Genomic DNA, 21,456 nt, shown 5'->3' with positions numbered 1-21,456 from the left:
ACATTAAATGATGTATTAAAGTAAGAATACCTGTGATGTAGCTTAGTATTGTTCCAAACAACACAGTAATAACCGTCCCAATAAGAGAGTAATACATGTATGTCATTGAATATAAGGATGTCAAAAAATCGCTGAAAACGATTAAATTTCAATAAATGCCAAAATATAATCTTTTTTTATTATGTAATTACTTGTCATGGTGAGCAGGTCCGATGACAGGGTTGACGTCAAAATCTTCTGTCCAAACAGGATCAGATTTTGGTGGTAGTGGAGGTACATTCGGTGAAAATGTTGTATTTGTGCATCCATCCACAGAGACTGGTAGGAATGGAACTGAAGGTTTATCGACTGTGAGACTTCCAAATGTTATCCACAATACTATGGCATGGCTGGCCAACATACCGAATGCAGCACCCTAAAATTTTACCAATACAGAATTAACTCATATTTAACATTATTTATTTATAGATTTTACCTTCCAATTTGCAGGTGGTACGAACATAGCTAGGATAAAAACCCCGAGTAGTGGTCCACTTGTTGCTGATGTCATCAACTGAGAAGCCTCTATCACACCAGAAAGCATCGCAACAATAAAAGCAACACCCATAATCATCACACCACAAACAGCACCTAAAATATACCAAGTTGTAATAAAAAAATGAATAGATTTTAAACAAAAAACATTTTTTATTAGGTACAATACATTAGAAACTTATGTCAAAGAAGCTTATTTGATACATAAAGTGGAAATATTACCCAAAACTTTAATCAGTACAAGCTGAGTTCGGTCTGTTGTATTTTTCAATGCTGGAATTTGGTAGAAGAAATCTTCCCACATTACAATTGATAAAGAATTCAGATTTGATACCATAAGGCTAAAAATAAACAAAATCAGTCAAACTAGAATAATTTCGACAAATAATTAACAAAATTTAAGTCTTTACTTGAGAGCTCCATTGAACAGGCAGGCCATTACGAGTCCGAGAAATCCAGGAAGGAAGTAGAATTTGTCTTCAACATAAAATGGTAAAATTTCATCAATGTCAGAAATGTACCCAAGTGCTTTCGGGTCACATGACATGTAATTGGCGAAAATCACCATCCCGACGACCCATGACAAAGAGAAGAGTACAGTCATAATCGGTATGTTTGCCATTAAAGTCCTGCAAGAATAAGTTCTTAGAAACATATTTTCCCACATAAATATGTATTTGTATAAATTAATTAATTGTGTAACATTGAAGTTTGTGAGGTGATGAACTTGTTGATTGTATTTCATCCCGGTCTTTCTATGTTCACTGGTTTTGTCAATATTTCACCATATTCAGTAGTTTTGTGTGCTATTAGCCAATTGTGTCATTTTATATGCTTTAAAAAAGATCTGATTGCTCTTGTCAACTTTTTTTTTTACTTGAATGACACATATCTAATTGCAGAAGATGGCGAAATACCCAGCACATAAGAAAACCAAGGCAAACCAGGAAGAACAGACAGACTTAAATGATCAAAGGAATCATTGATTATCCTCAGTTATAAAAAATGTAGACGTTAATTTAAATAAACAAAACATTAATATTGTTTCTTAGTTAAAAAAACTTACTTATTAACTTTGCTTTGTGAGGACATGGAACAGTATCTCTGTACAAAGTTTTGTTGGCAGCCAAATATTGAAAGAGACATAAATAACTGTCCAATAATGGCTGACACTGTGTTAACTCTTATTGTTGGGTCCATGTCAAAACTAAAAAAAGGAGAAATTTTTAATTAACCGGCACTAAAATTTAAACCAGATTGTAACATACTCAAAAAATTGTAGTCTTCCATGAGAGCTCGATGCATTCACGACATTGACAACACCTCCTGCAGTAATGGTACCTTGAATTATAATAGCTGCACTACAACCCACCATCACAAGAAGCTGAGTCACATCGGCGATAATCGCTGTCCTCAAACCTCCCTGAAATCCAATTTGTTTAACAGACAATATCAAAGTAAAAAAAGTTTAATTTATCGATTAAGTAGCATACCATCATTGTGAAGAAAATGGAAATTCCAACGATTGCGGTGATTGATGTCCAGTACGGCATTCCAATAATGGTCTTCAAGGCGACGCATGGTGTGAACACGGTGACACCAAGGTTGAGGACACTTCTTAGCAAATATGTCCCTGAAGCCAAACAACGAACCAAACGAGACTTAAATCGCAAATCTAAATACTGGAAAAAAGGAAATTTGCAAATGGGAAATGAACATTTATCGTTGGTACTGATTTAATTTAATATTTAAAAAAAAGTAAAACTAAATGAAGAATTTAAAATGCAAAAACAACCAAAGAAACTTTAATAAAGTGTACGCTAAATAAGCTTTTTCTATGCATTGTTCGAAGTTCATTCAAATGGTAATCTTTATGCAAATTAATTAGAAATTTCATTCAAAACAATCAGGTTGAAGAATCATTCAAAGAAATGAGAAAACTCTTTAAAACATGATTTTTATTTATTTATCTGGAACAATTTGTATTAACATGAAAGTTTTTTTGAAATTGTATGAAAGTTTAACTGTACCAGGGGAAATTATTGAAATAATTTTGGTTTTGGTAAAAATACACCTCCGGAAATTTATACTTAAAAGAAAATGTTTTGCCAAATTATTCCCGTTCAATTGATAGCCCAGATGAAATAATTATTTTAGGATGTAGGCTGATGACCTATGATTTTATGTTAACTGATTTTGTCTGGTTTAGCAACCTTGAAACTGTCTTGTGCGCGACGAGCAAATTGGTATTGTTTGACATGTGTGAATTATAAATAAAGGAAATGATTTACAATTAGCAACAACAGCAGAAAGAGAAAACATCGCGCTTCCTTTTGTATACTGCACAATAACACGATCGCATCGCGTTTCAGGAAGTAGGCCCTATCATAATTTTTCATTTCTCCTCCACTTTAGGGGAAAAAATATATAAAAATGTATGTAATTGGCAGGAAATCGGTAATGCTACACATTTATACATTGATGACGCACAACACGTTTCTGCCGAAGTGGGACGTCGATTACGACAATCAAGCTTTTTGTTAAAAGTTTTCGTTCATGGAAAATGAGTTTTGTTTACATTGTGTACATTCCCACGTAGTTTTATTTGTAAAAACGAATTACACAAAAGTTTTCGATAAAAAAAGGTTTAACTATATGGAACATTGTATAAGCAAAGTTTCTACAGAATCATCTTTTATCGTTTTATAATTTTTTCTAACGTAGTGCTTTTCTTTTTTCCTTTATTAAAAAATACATTTTGTATTCGATAATTCTGTTTAATTTGTTGTAACTATTTGCTTACTATCGAACTTAAAGTCATAAATCAATTTTTTCCTAACTACTAATTTGGAAATAATTAATCTACATTTAAAGTTATGTTAAGCACATAAAAAAGTGTTACAGGATACAAAATCGCAACAGCAAAAAATTCGGATGCCAAAAACGTAGGACATATTTGGCAAAACAAGCCACAAAAAACAACATGCCACGAATTTATCCAGGCTTTATCAACCGTTTATATTTAATTCCGTAATGTTTCAGCATGATTATCAAAAAGTCGTAGTCAATAATGGCAGAGAGGCAACATCACTACGGTATTTCTTTTAATCGATCCTTCCCCACTCTGAGGTTCACAAAACCGCCGAGAAGTTATTTGGATGAGTCTTGAGTAATGTGTTCAACACGTTCCTAGTCCAAAGCCATCGTTTTAATAAAAAACATTAGCCTGCCTCCCTTTAATTAGAATGATTTGATGCAATCAGTAAATTTTTCGCAAGTGGTAATCAAAATCGTATTATTACTGAAATTACCGTTCGTTATTAAAGTTGGCAAACAAGGCGAAAGACCATGAATAATATTTATTAACGATACAACAGTGGTGTAAGAAAAAAATTGAGAATAACATGGTAACACAATCAATGCCTCCTTTAACATCACATTGGGAGTCAGGGGCATTAAAAATGACCCAATGTTTCGAAAGAAAAACGTTTCAACGACTTTAAAAGACCGGTTATCGAATTTGTCTAGACCTTGATTTTACTGATTTTTTTAAAAACGGTATTTATCTTATGATTATTTGACTTGTTAGCTATTGCTACACGTTTCGGGGTATTGATTTTGGACACTAAATCTAAAAAATCTGACATCGATTTTCTCTTTTCACTTTACATTTAACATCAACTGAAATGATTTATTGATTTTAGATACATTGTTTGCTAACATGATGCCAATGGATATATTTTCAAGCTATTCGAAAAAAATATACATTATCAGATTACATTGATTATCGGAATTGTATCTTTCTCTTACGTCATAAAAAATAGTATTTTGACCTGAACTGAAAAATGCTTTGGGGATATAACCTACAAAATTTTACGTGAAGATCATTCTTTTTGTCAACCTCCCTGGTTTTACAAGAATTTTGGGTACACTGTACACAAAAGTAACAAGCAAAAATTACAACAAATTAAAAGAAAAAAGCTTTATTTTTATATTTTATTTTATATAATTTTTATCTTTAATTTGCATATTGTTTGCTAGGAGCCCTATTATTTTATATTAAAAAAGAAAAATTAAAAGAAGAACTTATTTTTATATAATTTTTAATTTTGATTGTAATTAATTTTCATATCGTGTTCTAAGGGCCCAACTATTTTATATTTAAAAAATCTCAAATTACAAGATTTTTTTACATTTATATAATTTTCAATTTTAATTGCAATTAATTAATTTTCAAATGATCTGAGAGACCAATATTTTATAATAAAAAAATTCTCAAATATTCAGGAATTTCACTTTACATGTTTATATTTCATATCGCCACTTAAGTTTTTTATGCTTTAAAAAAGGGGGAATTTTTATGTATGATTTAATTTTTTAATTTTAACTTTAATTGATTTTCATATTGTCATCTAAGATCCAAATTATTTTAAATAAAAATTAAAATTAAAAGCCAAAATTAAAAAAAAATATATTAATTATAATTGTAATTAATTAACTTTCATATGATCTTTTAAGAGCCATATTGTTTTACAACAAAGAAAATTTCGCAAATATGCAGGAATATTGTTTTACATGGTTTTAAAAAAGGGTTTAATTTGAGATTAAAAAGGGTTAAGATTGTTCGAAAAAGGATTAATTTGACGGGAAAATGTTCATGGCGAAAAAAGCTATACACAGTAATTATTTTGTATTTTTAGCATCTCGACAGACAGATTTAATCTAATGTCTTGGAAGTTTGAGTATTATTGCAAACAAAATCTATTATATTTATCTATTTGTATTTTTATCAACTTAATTTACTTGAGGACTGTGAAAGTATAATTTTGGTAATTACTACCTTTAAGTACCCAGTTTTACCTCATAACAAAACAATTTATAAATATTTATTGTACGGTATATTTAAATAATTCTGTACTACATGAAGCTAACATTGTCGCAATAATTACCTGATAAACTGAAGTTATACCCAGGCTGTAATAAACGGGCACGAAGAAATAGCACACGATAGGAAAAGCTATTATCATGCCGTACAACGTCTCCCACATGGCACTCCCCCTGTAGTAAAGTTCAGAGGGATAGCCTGGAAAGCAACAATAAAGTAAATAAAGTAATAAAGCAAGTAAATACGTAAAATCTTTTGGATTTTAAAATGGTCTCATTTTTGTGGGATGTTCCTGCGGGATAAAACAGTCTAAATTGGACGCACCTAAAAATACTCTAACTCCTAGGAAGCCCCTCGCTATCGACAGCATCATCGCTGGCATGGATATGGAATTGCTTTTTGCAAACGCGAAGTCCGCTTTGGTTTTTTCCTTGTTCCCAGAAAACCTTCCATAGATAGCAACGCCGAAAGAGCACAGGATCAAAGCGGCGAAGACTAGGTAGTCGTATATCAGAGTTCCCCATTCCATTCTGAAAAAAAAAAAAAAAAAGATTCACGTTACAAATGGACTGGTTGAGGTCCGTTCAAGGTTGTTGCTTGCAGACTACAATACTGAAGGGCGCAGAAAAATTACCACTAAGATGATTTTATTTGTATAAATCCATCCATTTTTGGTTTTAAAATGAAATAAATTCATTTTTGTAAAATGCGACAAAGTAAAAATATGTTTTTACGATTGTACGATATAATATAATTGGTTTATTTTTTACTACAATTAACAAATCGCCTTCTCACTCAGAAGACATAATTTCAAATATTTTCACTACAAATAACGCTTAAGTAAAGAAAACTTAAGGTTAAGTTAAAAGTTCATTAAGAAAGTTAATGATTTAAACATTCGGTTAAAAAAATCGTTCCGTTCAGAGAAATCATACTTTCTAATGTTAATAAATGGTAATTTTTATTTTCTTATGCGTTCTTTCTAAAAAGATTTGAAATTATCGAATCTCAAAACAATAAAATCCTTTTCATAAAGTAAAGGAATAAAATTCCCTTAATGCATTTTAAACTTAACCTTAGCTTTTAATTTCTTAAATACACTTTGTACGTAGTACAAAGATTTGATTGAAATTTTAAAAATTGTCAGTTTTATGACACTATTTATAATATTTTTTTACAAAGAAACCTTCTTGTTGAATCTGAAAACGTTAAAATTCTTTTTATAAAACGAAGGAATAAACGAATCCCTTAATCTTTAACTAACTTAACTAACTTTAACTTAACTTCCTTTGTAGTGCAAAGATTTGAAATGGTGCCATTTTTGCTTACATATAAAAAATTGAAAAATTATGGGACAATTTCACATTGTTTTACTACATAGAACATTTAAGAAAATTGATTAACATTGGAAACTTTGTACCTCTGAACACAATAAGACAATTTTTATAAACTGAAGGAATAAGCAATTGACTCTTTTAATGAGCACTTATCTTGACCTAAACCTTTTCTGCTATTAAACGTACGTTATAGTCGTTTTTATCCAAGAATCTTATTGTTAAACGGTTTTGTGCTTGGAATTTCTACTACATACAAAGAAAGTTGAAGAAAAGAAGAATTACCACTTAACGTTGTAAACAAAGGTATCTCTGAAAACAATCAAATTCTTTTTATAAACACAAAGAATAAAAAATTAATTGTTGGTTGTTTGAAAAGAGGATTTTTTTTAACAAGGTCTGTTTATCAAACAAGCTATTGTATTTATAGGTTTGAATTTGTCATGAATACAATAATTAAAAAAAAAACTTTCGCGTCACGCAGAAAACCCCAAAATAAAGCTTATGAGTAACTTTCAACATAGATATATTAGCAATACTACTGTTATTTTATCTACTTGTTTTTGTGTACCCTACTTCCCATGTACGACAGAAACGGGTTTGTAGTTTAAAATTAGAAAGATAGAGGGAATAAATTCTGGACGGTAAACCTGATATCACGCCCGACGTTCCCCAAGAGAAGCACTGAGAGGATTATATCGCGCTTATTTTCTACTCTACACAGTTACTGAGAACATGATATCGCGCTTATTTTCTACCTCTACATATGTCTTGAGAGCGTGATATCGCGCTCATCCCTACCTCTATGCATGTACTGAGTGCTTGATATCAGTAAACAAAAACTAAGTAACTACACAAATAAAATACTTAGTGCTATACTTAGACAGTAGACTGACGTGGAATCCTCACACACAACTCAAGCGACAAGAACTAAAGAGACGATTTGGACGACGAAAAATGCAGGACCGAAATCAGCCATGACGGTAAAGAAGATGACGGTACATAACTTTACCTCGACTTATTTGGACATACAGACCTGTTGGGTACCAACCAAGCCATCTAATATCCAACGAATGCATTTCAATCCTCAGAAGAATTCTCTAAACCCCTTAACAAGGGGATATTCCCTTCGTCAAAGATTTAACCAGTTCCCGCTCCCTCAAGTTTCATTCCAATCTTTGAGCTCAAGCCCTTTGTGCTAACCCTACTGTTCAAGCCCACTCCACTGCCTCCCATCCCAAGAACCATCAACATCGCCTCAAACGACGATGGCCTCAAGACATCTTTGCCCTTAAACTTATAACAACATAACAAACTGAGCAGCTTCTCATAACATCTCGGGGTGCAGCACTGGCCAAAATGTATTGTCCGGGATTTTTATAGCATCAAGAACAAATCATACATGTATAATTCATGTACAGAATACAAAAAAAATTAAATTACTAGGGGAAAAACAATGAGCACGTTAAGTAAAATATAATTTTTTTTTAAAAAGTAAATTTAATTCAAGAGATTCGACAAATAAATGGGGTTGTCCACATTTAAAAAATAATAATGATAACGCTGAAATAAAAATTGTTATATTTGATTTATTGAAACATTCGTTTTTGAACTAGCCCGGGTAGAAAATCGTGGGCTATCTTAGAAACTATTTAATACCAGCATGAGATAAATGTATACACGTAATAAATATGTTGCACTTCTCAAGGGAAGAAGCAAAACTTTCCAAATATGGCAATTAGCCTTCTTGCAACGTTCTTTTTAGAGAAGGAAGCACAAACAACTTAATTTTTCAACAGCCGAGTTACAAGTTGTAAAATATATAAATCGCCCCTGGTATTAAAGTGAAATCACTCAATAACATAATTGGACTTTCATTTCAAAATTGACGTGAGATAAATGATGCTGGGCGAAGACGTTAAAAACTTCGCAATGGGAAGAAAAAAACAAATTCCTCGATGGGGGTTTAACGAACTCTAAATAGGTCTTAGATGGAATAGCTTGGAAGGAGAATGTCTTTTAAAAAGGATATAAAAATGCATTACGTCTTTTCTTGACACCTTGACAATGATTAGCTCGACAATGGCCGAGAACTTCGTTGCGATTTATATAATCAGAACATGATTAAATGATTTGATTTCGCTTTGTTCAAAATGATTAAAAAGCTTGTTAATGGATTGGATGACTCAAAGGACTAACCTTCATAAAACTGACAATAAACATTATAAAATACAACATTAAATACAGGCTTCTAATAATTTAAATTTAATACCATCAAGGGTCGTTGAAAAACGTACAATCAATGAGCACATTATCATGGAAAGATTACAATTGCCGTTTCAATTTCAAAAACTTTCTTTTAACCGTTAAATATAAAATATATCTGTACAATTTGAAATGGAACTGCACGTAAAAATTTTATTTATAAAAGCTAACAGTTTAAATCTTAAAGCAATCCATTTAGGATTTCTATCAACTGACTTTTTGAATGTTGAAACTCTGTAAAACAACTACATCTTTTTTACAACTCATGTTTGTTTACAAAAATTAATATTCCCTTTATTATTGAAAAATCGTTTATTCGACAAAAGACGAAGGTTTGTCTGAAAATGTAAACATTCCTTGCAGAATTTGTATGCACTGATTTAAAAGAGTCATCGCTGACTTTTGACGTAATAATCGATTAAATCTGACCTTTGTAATCAGCGAAATGCCAGATAACCGCTGGTGATATTTTTAATGCTCCCAGGGCAAAAAAGGCCACATGGCTACAGGAAAAAATACTAACTCTGCGCTCATGTTTACAATTCTGCTGTTAATGAAATTCCTTATTTTGATTACTAATAAAATATGTGTATTAATATTTATTACTTCATGATTTCTGATCAAGTTTGCTCTAAATTAAAGATCCATCATGCTTTCGTTAAAATAAAAATATATATTTTTCGGTGCGCGGGTGTGTGTGAGATAGATAATAAATATAGATAGATAGAGAGAGAGAGAAGGAGGGGGAGGGAGAAAGAGAGAGAGGGTGAGGGAGAGAGAGAGAAAGAGGAAGAGAGTGAGAGGGTGAGAAGGAGAGAGAGAAGGAGGGAGAGAGGGAGAGGGGGAGAGAGAGAGAAAGAGGAAGAGAGTGAGAGGGTGAGAAGGAGTGAGAGAGAAAGAGGAAGAGAGTGAGAGGGTGAGAAGGAGTGAGAGAGAGAGAGGGGGAGAGGGAAGAAAAGAGGGGGAGAGAGAGAGAGAAAGAGGAAGAGAGTGAGAAGGAGTGAGAGAGAGGGGGAGAGGGAAGAAAAGAGGGGGAGAGAAAGAAAGAAAGAGAGAGAGAGAGAGAGAGAGAGCGAGAGAGAGAAGGAGGGGGAGGAAGAGAGAGAGGGTGAGGGAGAGAGAAAGAGGAAGTGAGTGAGAGGGTGAGAAGGAGTGAGAGAGAGGGGGGAGAGTGAAGAAAAGAGGGGGAGAGAGAAAGAAAGAAAGAAAGAGAGAGAGAGAGAGAGTGAGAGAGAGAGAGGAGAGAGAGAGGAGAGAGAGAGAGGAGAGAGAGAGAGAAGAGAGAGAGAGAGAGAGCACACGAGAAATATTAGAAAAACAAATAATGTGACTTCAGTTTATAGGTTGGCTAAAACAGGGATACTGTAGGGAGAAAAAACGCAAATAAATACACATATAAAAATATAAATATGTAAATTTTTGTATATGTATTACATATCTATGTGCATGTGCCATATGTATGATGGAAAGGCACACACTCAAACACACAACATATTTATGTGGAATGTATTTTTGATATTGAACTATTGTTATCTGTATCATTAGGTGGACAAACAATCAACCTGATTGACCTTCATTGCTAGCTACCTTTAAAAAATCAAGGGCATAGAAAAACGGGTTCTTCCCCTTAGACATGTCAGATCGCTTAAAAGAGTTTTAAAAATATTAAATAAAATAACCCAAAAAAATCTTTTTTCGTTTTGTTTAATTGTAAAGATTGTCCGCAATGAAATAACGATTAGTGAATTAGGTCAGTGCGAAGCCATTTAATTTTACAACTGTTTTTGATTTCTATTATAAAAAAAACCTCTAACTTGATCGTCAAAATTGTTTCCAGGGAGGAAATCCATCCTGTTAAAAATAAAACATAAATATTTCAAATTCTATCGAAAAACAATTGGAATGATATAATATTGTTACAGTTTTTATTTTGAAGAGAACCTTGTTAGGAATTTTGGTTTGTTTGTTGTTACTAACACGTTTTTTCATTGCATAACATGGCTGAAATGTTTTTCTTTCGTTTTGTTGGTTTTTATGAGTGCACATGAGCAAAATAATCGAAACATACATTAATATTTTTTTTTATATCTAGGAATTATTTTAACTTCACATGTATTATCGTAGTGTAACTCAACGAAATCCAAAAATTTCCTGATACGAGAAGCTACTACTACTACTACATCTCGATAAAGATTGTTTATACAATAAATGGGAAAATAATTTTAACATAAAGATCGTCGATGCTGATAGGATGAGATTATAGTATTGACCGGAGCTCTTCTGAGCACGGTGACCCTATAACCTTGATTCTTTATTTTTAACCCTTGGCTTATCCCTAGTTTCAACAGACAAATAGAAAAACATTTTTTCTATTATAAAATATATATACATAAACATAAATCTATAATTATCATTTAAAGAAATACAAGGTAGTTTTGTTAAAAAAAAATTAAATAGGAATCTGTTTATTATTTTTTGAACAGTATGCTTTTACTTTTCCATCAAGGGATGTAAAAAAGATTTACACTCAAAGAATTGAGTAAAACTTCAAAATGGTTGTGATGCGTTTTAATTTCGGGATTTTTTCCTTTGTACCATCGTAAAACAAGGAAGTTAGAGTGGAAAACTTGAATAAGAGTGAAGGAGAATAAGCAGTCTGTTTAAATATACATCATATATTGGCTTTCATTCAAAAACTGCGCTTCGTGTGTAAATTAAAACCCCATTAGGAAACTTTGACCTTCGTTTGCAGTTTCCATATCCGTTAACTAACACTGGGCTTTTTTTTATTCTTCAAATTGCATCTGTCGACGTAGTAAATAAATGTACCCTAAAATACCTTTAATTTACGGCGATAATGTCGCTTTTTTCAAATGGTGCAATTTTGAAGTGCACAGATAAAAAAACAACTCCAAAATTATGAGACATTTGTGAAGAATTATGATGAACGAACCAATTGGTGAAGTCTTTAATCATGCCCACACTGTATTACACAATTGACTTTAAATGAATCAACAAAAACACAGAACTAAAATAAATTACAGCTGGAACGATAATAATAGATTTTTCCTTACTCAAAGTTTAAAGCCGACAGATTTAAAGACTTTCATTTTTATTTATTCACTGAATTAATTGTATTTTTATTTAATCATGTTTATTTGTTGTGAATACTTTCGTTCTAATATTAGATACACTTTTGTTCGGTCAGTCGTATTTTCATCACAGTCGGTTCTATTTTCGCTCGTTAAGGCGATTTATTTTCGGAAAAGGCGGGAAAAATACAAAGCGCGAAGGAAAAACAACTGCACGGTGTGTGGTAAGGTTGACTGACGAGCCCAACCGCTGGAGAGGACGATCAGCCGGATTTAGATATTTTCCCCTGGAGGACAAACGACGCCCACGAAGGCCGAGAAAAAGGGCCAACTCGTAAATTTAAAACGAAAATAATTCAATGTATCCCACCCGCGGAATGGAACCCAAGTTGAATAAGCCAAACAACAACATTTCCGACCTCATTCCAAGAACAAAGATAACATTTCTTAGGAGGTCAATGACGGGGGATGGAGAAAAGATTACTGAGAGGACAATAAGCTCGAAAGCGATCAGAGGAGACAAAGATTTTCCTATGCATTTACTATGAAAAGGAGAGGAAATTTTTAATATGAATTGTTTCGTAAGGGCGATGGCTACATCAAATTTCCGTACCGAACCAACTAGGAGATAAATTACTTACATATCTGTCAATTAATGTTTACTTACATGATTCAGATTTTACATGTTTCAAAATAACTTTTATACAAATTCAGTTGTAAATTGTACAATATTATTTAACAAATAGTAAGACATAGAAGCAAATAGTCATAAATTATCTTCATTGACGCCATTTCGATTCGTTATTTAATTATAATCGATTAACAGTTTTTATGCATTTTATACATAAACCCATAAAATCACCAGTTGAAAAGAGATTATTGTTTTTCGCCAGGATAAAACCTAAAATCCTGATAAATTACAGACAGTTATGTCTTGCCTTCGATTTGGCACACAATTTTGTTCCTCCGTTGACCCAATTTCAATGCAATAAAGATTAGTTTTAAGCATTTTTTAAATACCCTCACGCAATTCAAGTCATTCCGAAGCGAAGCGTTTAGGTTCGAGGTTGTCCTCCGTCACGCGAGTAGGCAAAGATAAACAACAAAAATTAACATCGTGTTAAAAAAAAAATTATTTCAAATGCAATTTCCGTTATCTCAAAACAATTAAGAAGTGGGTTATTCCGTCAATCTTCTTTACGTATAATTTAAAAGTCCTTATGTCGAAATCGCACTTTGAAAGATACTTCATCAGATACTTCGCAATAATATTGCGCGAAAAGAATATTAAACTATTTGTTTTTTGTTGGTGTGTGTGTGTCCCTCCACTGCGTATATAACAGTTGCACTGTGGAAATACACAAACACAAATAAAAAAGAAAGAATTATTCCTTGACTCCACACCATCATAAAAGGGAAAAAAATGAATATTAAACTTATATTTGCGAATATTTTACATGTCCATCGGTCCTCCTCGTTGGTATTGGGTTGTCCGGAAAATAATGCAGGATTTTGGTATTAAACAAAAAAAAAGAAACTAGTTACTTTAAAGCAATGTTCTTTAATCAAAATAATTTCCCATACTCTCAATACATTTCTCCCAACGTGTTGGTAACTTATTAATTCCGTCTGAGTAGNAGAGAGAGAGAGAGAGAGAGAGAGAGAGAGAGGTAGAGAGATAAAGGTATAGATAGAGAGAGATAGAAAGAGAGAGAGAGACTCTGTAGAGTTAAAGAAAGACTTTTCTACGGTATTATATTTAAATGAATTACGTTAAATTTTATGTAGTAAAAACGGCAAAATTGTACGCAGAATAAATATTATGATATTATAAATTTAAAATCCTTATCATAACGTTTTTGCTCAATAATATATAAAAAATATATACGTTCATTTGTCAGGTACTTGTTATATTCATTAATAAATGTATACACAATATATTTCATGACTTACAGACCAGATACAATAAAATATATTTACATTATGCTATTGAAAAAACATAATTGACCTTTACGTGTTATTGAAATGAGAGGAGGAAATGGGGACATAGAGAAATAATTACGGTATCACTAGAAATAATGTGAACGAGGATTTTTTTTTTTTTTTTTTTTGTGGATATTGTTGAAACAGATCAGAGTATTAAAAAAAAACGCGGAAAACAAACAGGAAATCTAGTTTAGATGTGATCGAGGAACCACGATATCATTCTGAGGCCGTGGAACTGTCGGACCGGCCAAAACATGCGTAAAGGTGCAAATGGGACATGGAAAAGACAGTTAGCGACAAAAAGCGTGAGCCGGGCGCTTTTCAATTGTGTCCTGTTGACGTCAACAGATTTAAGATTCTAAAAGAAGAGTCACGGACTGCTCATCACAAGAACACCTCATAGCCACGATCATACAAATGCCGCAATAATGGTCAGTGGCGCAGTTATATTCTCTAATCAGGTGGCATCGTTACGAAAAAAATTAGGCGGTTTTCTAGGATCTTTTGACGCACAGTGCAAACTCAAATAGAACATGATTCTTAACATTTTTTATATGTTTAGCTATAATTATTTTGTTCTATTTCTTAATAAACATCATAATCAATAGAGAAATTAACACCTTTTACTCAGATAAAACAATTTATTTCCTGTATGTTTTAACATATAATTTCTGTTTTAACGAACACACAATAAATTAAATGAATTTTCCTGTCATAAAAATAGCAAATTAAAATGTTTTATTCAAATTTGTATTTAGAAAAAACTCTAAAATAAACTTATAATTTAGAAAATTTTAAAGATTTTTGGTTGTTTGATAACAGAAAGTGTAAAAAAGGATCAATTCTTTTATTATTAGTATCAATATAAGACCTTTGATACTTGTTACACAATCAAAAGTTTTATATTGACTTTGTGCCAGGATATCCTTTGACGAAGACGTGTTGGACGGGGGATAGCATGTAATTAAAATTTTCGATTTAAGTTTCAACGACGCATCTCATTTTCATCGATATTGTTGTATTTATATTCCAATTTATTTGGCAGCTGTTTTGAGGATTTAAGCGCTTAATGTTCCAATTTTTGTTTATAACAGTAGTGATTAAAATTATACGATATTTGAGCTCGGAAATTGAGGAAAAATATTTTACCAATTTATTGATTCTTTATTTTTTCTAGGATAAGGCTAGGATAAATTTAATTTAAAAAAAATTAAAAGAAAATAATAACAAATTAAAAGGGTGGTAGCCATGACTGTTAAATATGCGAGAAAGAAGAGAATGATATGGTTACATGGTTACAAGGTAACGCAAGAAAAACAAAATACAGAGAAAAATTCCTTAATTATCTTGAGCAATTTGGGAACTTTTTGGTACGTCCCCCCCCAAAAAAAAAACTATTTTTTCGGCGATACCTATGAAAAACAAAAGGGAAAGAATGATTAGATAATCGTTGAACTAATTAGAATTACTAATTTTTCTCTACGGCCTCTCCATTGATACCGTCAGCGGGAGTCATACTTCAAAAATAATAGCCCTTTAGAAATTTGTTCGCATCCCAAATTTGGGATTCTTTGACGCGAATCCGAGGTTTATCATTGTATACATTTAAATATATAAACATTAAAACTAAATAAAAACTGATGTATACGTTCCTTATGGACCACCACATCCACATACACACTTTGGGTGTCGTTGTCTAACAATTTCTGTCAATAACTATATTTATTTATTCATATCACATAATTCGCCCCAGTCTCTACCTTTCTGTGTCTCTCTCTCACTCTCTCTCTACCTNTCACTCTCTCTCTCTCTCTCTCTCTACCACTCTCTCTCTCTCCCTCTCTCTACCACTCTCTCTCTCTCTCTCTCTCTCTCTCTCTACCACTCTCTCTCTCTCACTCTCTAAAAATCTGTGTAAAATCGAAAACTCGAAATAAAATGTATGGCCCTGCAGTCTTAGTTCACGTTTGATTTAGGCCATTTGCCCCACCGTCTATTCTTACTTTCTTTTCTTACAACGTGCAACAAATCGTCCAATAACCTTCATAGATCAAAACAGTTTGTCGGAATCTCTGTTGAAGAAAAATTTTTTTTTTACAGAATCCCATTGCAAAATAGTTATATTCTTGAGTCTTGGGCCATAGACAGTTCTGATAATCCTCCTGCTTGGTTTCAATAAGCACATATTTGTTTGCTTAACTTAATTTAAAAAAAAAATCGGGGATCAAAGTTACAATAGCTCAAGTTGTTAGAGCAGCGGCTCATTGAACGAGTTGAGTGAGGTTCGAATCCCGCTAATTTTTTATCTCAACCAAAAACCTTAGATGAAAAGAATAATTAATTGGAATAATTAATATGGCCAATTATGATCACTAAACAAATAAGGATTATTTTTTAAAAAATCAATAAAAATAAACATTCAAACAAATTGGGTGTGCTTTTATATTTTTTTTCATTTTTAATTCTAGGATTATCTTAAGAAATTAAACAATATATATTATCGTAAAGAAAGGAATTTTTTTAATCACTGCATTTCTAATTGATAAACAATCTATTACAGTTCATGTGGAATGTTCCGTATTTGTGATAACACCGTTGTATACGATAGATAATTTCTTTTGTTATTGGAGGTTTAAGGAAAATGAAAGGAAAATCAATGAAACTTTAATGATTTTTAGTTACGCATTCATTCCGTAGAGGATCGTGCTTATTTAACAATACTGCCAGGGGAGGGCATCTGTTTAAATAATAAATTAAAAAAGATAAGAGGTTCACTTTAAAGAGACCAAATCGCAAAACAATTAAATCAATGTAAATTAAAATCGAAATGCTTTCAAATCTTATCTTATTAATTAAAAAAAATATTACATCTTTTGGCCAAGTACAGAATGAATATAAATTTGTTACTTTTTTTGTTTCGTACCAAGATAATACTGCAAGTATTCTCACGATTTGCGCGTGATCACAAGATAACCGATAGATCTGCTTAAGAAATCCCCAGGGGGTGAGATAAGATAAAGAGAAAACCAGAGGTCAAAAAGGCAAACAAGCTTGATTTCGGGTTACTTATTCTGGCCAGTCTGTTTTGCAGACGTTTCATGACTTATCTCGTGAGAGAATCAGTTTAAAACATATTTATAACTGTGATGACAGTTCAAATTTGGCTGATGCTTTATATTTGTATCATAATTATTATGAATGACTCCTTAGTCATTTAATTATCCTAGATTCTTTTAGAACTACCACTTAGATTAGATATAGGAATATGACCAGTACTAGCTTGCCATTCTGTTTTTTATTCTATATTTTATTTTAAAATGTTTGTTTGATTTATTGACAGTTTTAACTGTGGTCTAAATGAATGATGAACCATCCTATTTAGTCATATGTATTTATTTAACTTAACATTTTATTTGATTAATAATTAAAACAGCATAACCAAAATTCATCCAGTGATATACGGACATGAGAGAGACACAAAGAGATTTATGAGGCCTCATGTTAAAACCGGTCCCAAAACCGAAAATGCTTATCTAAAGTCTATCAGTAAGGATGTGGTTATCGACCAGCAGTTTTTAATTCTATATGTAGATCAGGGATGTGGTCCAATGAACATGTTTTGTACATCTACATCTTTACTGCTTATCAAGGCCGTGTAGCAGTCTTATACCTCCACCATGCCATTCTACTTGGGCATACAAAACAATTTGGGAACTTACCATTGCTCTGAGAAATGTGAAATATATACGACGAAAGCTTGGCAAACTAATAAAAGTTGTGTTCATTTGACCACATCCCTGATCTACATCTAGTATTAGAAACTGCCGGACGATAAGTACATCGTTACTGATTGACTTTAGATAAGAGTTTTCGGTTTTGGAACCGGTTTTAACAATAGGCCACATAAATCTCTTATCTCTATCTTTCCATAGAAGTCAGAATAAAGAGACACAAACAAGAAGTATTGTTCGAAAGAGTGAGACGATTTTAATAAGATGCCTCCTTATAAATAAATTTAAAATAAAATATAAATACAGCTTTAACTAGAAATAACAGGGCATAAATAGCAGTTTAAACAAATCCCTGACCCCTCGTCAAATGGAACACAGCGGATCCATTAGAGGAGTAATTATCCTCGCCCTACTAAATATAATTGAAACTTAACAAACACTTTTAGGGACAAAACATACAATAATGTAGTTTTTTTTTTTTTTAAATTTGCCAGCAACCTGATCATCCTGATGTTCAATCGGCAGTAAAACAAACGATCGAGGTTGATCTACCGACCAACTAACACAGGTTGAGTTTTAAGAAAGTATGTATTACCGTCAAAGCTAATCCTTGAAAAAATTAACAATGAGAATACACGGTTATTCTGACATTTTGAACAAAGGGAACTGATAATTTTACCGAGAATGCCTGGAACTGCACAAATTGAACTACAAGCTAACAAAAAACAATTTTTTTAAATGAACTTTTAGATTTATATATTTGTCTTTCAACATCCCAGACCCTAAATTGATTTGAATCCCACATTACACAGTGTAAATCAATTATTATTCATACAATTACATTAGTTTTGCAAGTAATTCGAATTAATCAATATAACAACTTAATTATCACCTGGTATCGACTGAGTTTTAATATTTCAAACGGGTTAAAAATAAATATGAAACAATGAAATTAAATGCAACGACATTTTAAGAATATTGAGAAATTTATATTAAGAATAAAAGTTTTTCTATTAATACGATTATTTCAACTTGGCATTACTTAAAAAATTGATTCGACACCGAGAGGTTTGGTCACATGTGAAAAATAAATTTATATCGTTCTGGCCTATTCAATTTCCATAACTGTAAAATATCTTTTATCAAGATTTTTATTTATTTTTTCTGTGACGATAACTGACATCCTGTGTTCTAGAATAACAATCAAACACGATGCCATAACTTTTATTATGAACCTAAACCATTCCAATCATTTGATTGGAGCATGTTTTCTTTTTCTTACACATATTTTTACCAGTTGGCACGAAAGGTGTTCCAGGAAGAAAAAAGTCGGGTCGAATTTTCATAACAAATTGGAAATTCGCCGGTGTTTTTATTTTCAAAAAAACACATTTAGCCCGAGTGGGAACAATCGGCTTCTTTTTCCCTTTCATACCTGGACATCCTTTCTGCACAATTCACCTGGTCACACATCATTAAAACAGAAAATGCCCTTCGTGACACTATTTTCCAGTTGGCCAAAAGGGGACGAATATTTACTTTAACCTTTCGAGATACCTTTTCTCCCCATCGAGTTTGAAATAAACAACTTGATAAATGATATCTTGGCGAACACTTTTTTATAAGATAATAATCTTCTGAAAAGGGTAAAGAACTAATTATCGTGCAATTATAGACATGTCATTTTGGAGACACGAAATCAGACGACATGAAGAAGAACATACAAAAGTAACGAAAGCATCATGCAAAGGTTTCAAAAGTTAAAATTTTCATCCTATTGTGATTTAATGTTTAGAAATTTTTAATCAGTGTATTCCTACATATTAACGACCTGTATTGAAAGCGATTTGGTTTTGGGTTTATTTACTATTATAAATTGATCGTAGAATGCACAAGAGCATAAAAAATGCTTATTCCATGTTTACATATTTCAAATCAAGTTGATAACAAGTATTGTAATTTTAATAAAACTTTAAAATGTTGAACTCGGTTTTCTTCTTTTTCTTCCCTTTTAAACCTATGTATTGCTCTTTATTAACAAATTTCATATCATTTTTGAGTCTTATCATTATTTAAATTTGGTTAAACTACTTATGTCATTTTTCTCCGCAATAAATCAACTATTAAGTTCAATTTATAGCGCTTTGAAAACTGCAATTTTTCGCATAATGATGACCCTTGCCTGTGTTTCCTTTTGCAGGTGATTCAGTAAGAATAATCGGGAAAATTAAATATATTTAGTTTAATGACGCATAATGGATGAAAAAGATGAGTTAATACTGTAACTATCTGACCATTATAATAGTAAGTTCCCAAACTCTGGGCCAATTTTGCCTCGTACCTGTGTACATCGTGCGTAAAACTTTGGCCAATTTGCAAACGTTTATCATTTTCTTATACGTTTTTGCACAAAGTGAAAAATTACTAAATCCCAAACTGATATTTTAAACGGTAAGAGGAGACAGATTAAAAAAAAAAATCACTCAATAAATCATCAATCTATCCAAAAGTGAAAATATATTTCTATTCCATACTCAATTACTATACACAACTACTATTTTATACTCAATTAATTATACACAATTTTTTCGAAATGAAAAATTGTGTATAATTAATTGAGTATTTATATAATTAAGTAGAAGCTGATAAAATAATTTTTTCAAAATGAAAAATTGTGTATAATTAATTGAGTATTTATATAATTAAGTAGAAGCTGATAAAATAATTAAAAATTTAATATCGTGTTTTATTTAAAGTGTACAAATTACCACTTCAAGTGGTACATCTGTCGATATATATATATTTTTTTACTACTTTAGTCCATTTAGCTTCTATTCTAGCCATATATTTTATTTATTAAAGAATGCTCAAGGGTTAAGATAGCGAAGGTAAGATTTATAAGTGCTTTATTTAAGTTAATCGAACGAGAAAAAATTCAAGTATAGCCCTCGACTTTTCACTAAGTTTCTCGATCGATTTGGCTTTATTAAGCCGAAAAATCTGTAAGAAATCATGACAGGCGGAATGAAGTAATCAAGCATTTCAGCCTACGAACGCGTCTAAGTAAAATGACACATGTCTCAGCCGGCAATTGAAAATGGAAATTTGCCGGATGCTGGCATGAAAATTTTTTATTCTTGATTTTTTATTTAAATGCTAGCCTATTCTAGCATGTTAGTTGAACAGGGGGCATGCTCATATTTTGTTATATGTGCTTTTAAGTTTGAATGATTAGATCGAAACCAAGGAATGGTGAGATGAATCAATTATTTTATATTGATAGATAATTATTTGTATCAAACTATGTATTATAGTCAATCCGGTTTATCCTGATATAATATATAACCTAGTAGATCATACTACTTATGTAGTATTAAAAATTGCATAAATACATTAATAACTTAATATTCTATAGTTGCAGAAAAGTGACTTACTTGTTACTTGGTCGTTTTAAACTGCCTCTAGGAACAAATTCAGTTGCATCCAAATAGTGTCGTCAAATTGATACCAATCTTGACTCCTTAGGCCTTTTTCTTCAAATTGGGCAGGAATCGGGGGAAATATCGACACCTTCCACCTCGAACGACCAGCCGAGACTGAACCCAGAACCAGGAGACTCCGGTTGAGTT

At 32.0% G+C, this 21,456-nt stretch overlaps 1 protein-coding gene across 1 annotated transcript in view; it reads right to left on the bottom strand.

Annotated features, from left to right (window-relative positions):
- LOC106669464 (sodium-coupled monocarboxylate transporter 1) overlaps positions 1–21,456 on the bottom strand; it is a 22,526-nt gene extending 1,070 nt beyond the window's left edge. Inside the window, exons 1-11 of the mRNA XM_014398964.2 lie at positions 21,262–21,456; positions 5,744–5,949; positions 5,484–5,617; positions 2,028–2,216; positions 1,803–1,957; positions 1,601–1,741; positions 945–1,163; positions 757–875; positions 476–630; positions 192–415; positions 31–131 (exon numbers count right to left, since the gene is read on the bottom strand). Of these exons, the coding sequence (XP_014254450.1) occupies positions 31–131; positions 192–415; positions 476–630; positions 757–875; positions 945–1,163; positions 1,601–1,741; positions 1,803–1,957; positions 2,028–2,216; positions 5,484–5,617; positions 5,744–5,948 (1,642 nt within the window). The 5' untranslated portion in view covers position 5,949; positions 21,262–21,456. The remainder of the gene's footprint in view (positions 1–30; positions 132–191; positions 416–475; positions 631–756; positions 876–944; positions 1,164–1,600; positions 1,742–1,802; positions 1,958–2,027; positions 2,217–5,483; positions 5,618–5,743; positions 5,950–21,261) is intronic.

The sequence above is a fragment of the Cimex lectularius genome, unplaced genomic scaffold, assembly GCF_000648675.2.
Source record: "Cimex lectularius strain Harlan isolate CLEC.00 unplaced genomic scaffold, Clec_2.1 scaffold209, whole genome shotgun sequence".
In the NCBI taxonomy this organism is placed as follows: Eukaryota; Metazoa; Arthropoda; class Insecta; order Hemiptera; family Cimicidae; genus Cimex; species Cimex lectularius.
The sequence above is the reverse complement of the archived record's forward strand: the minus strand, read 5'-3'. Positions and strand labels throughout refer to the sequence as shown.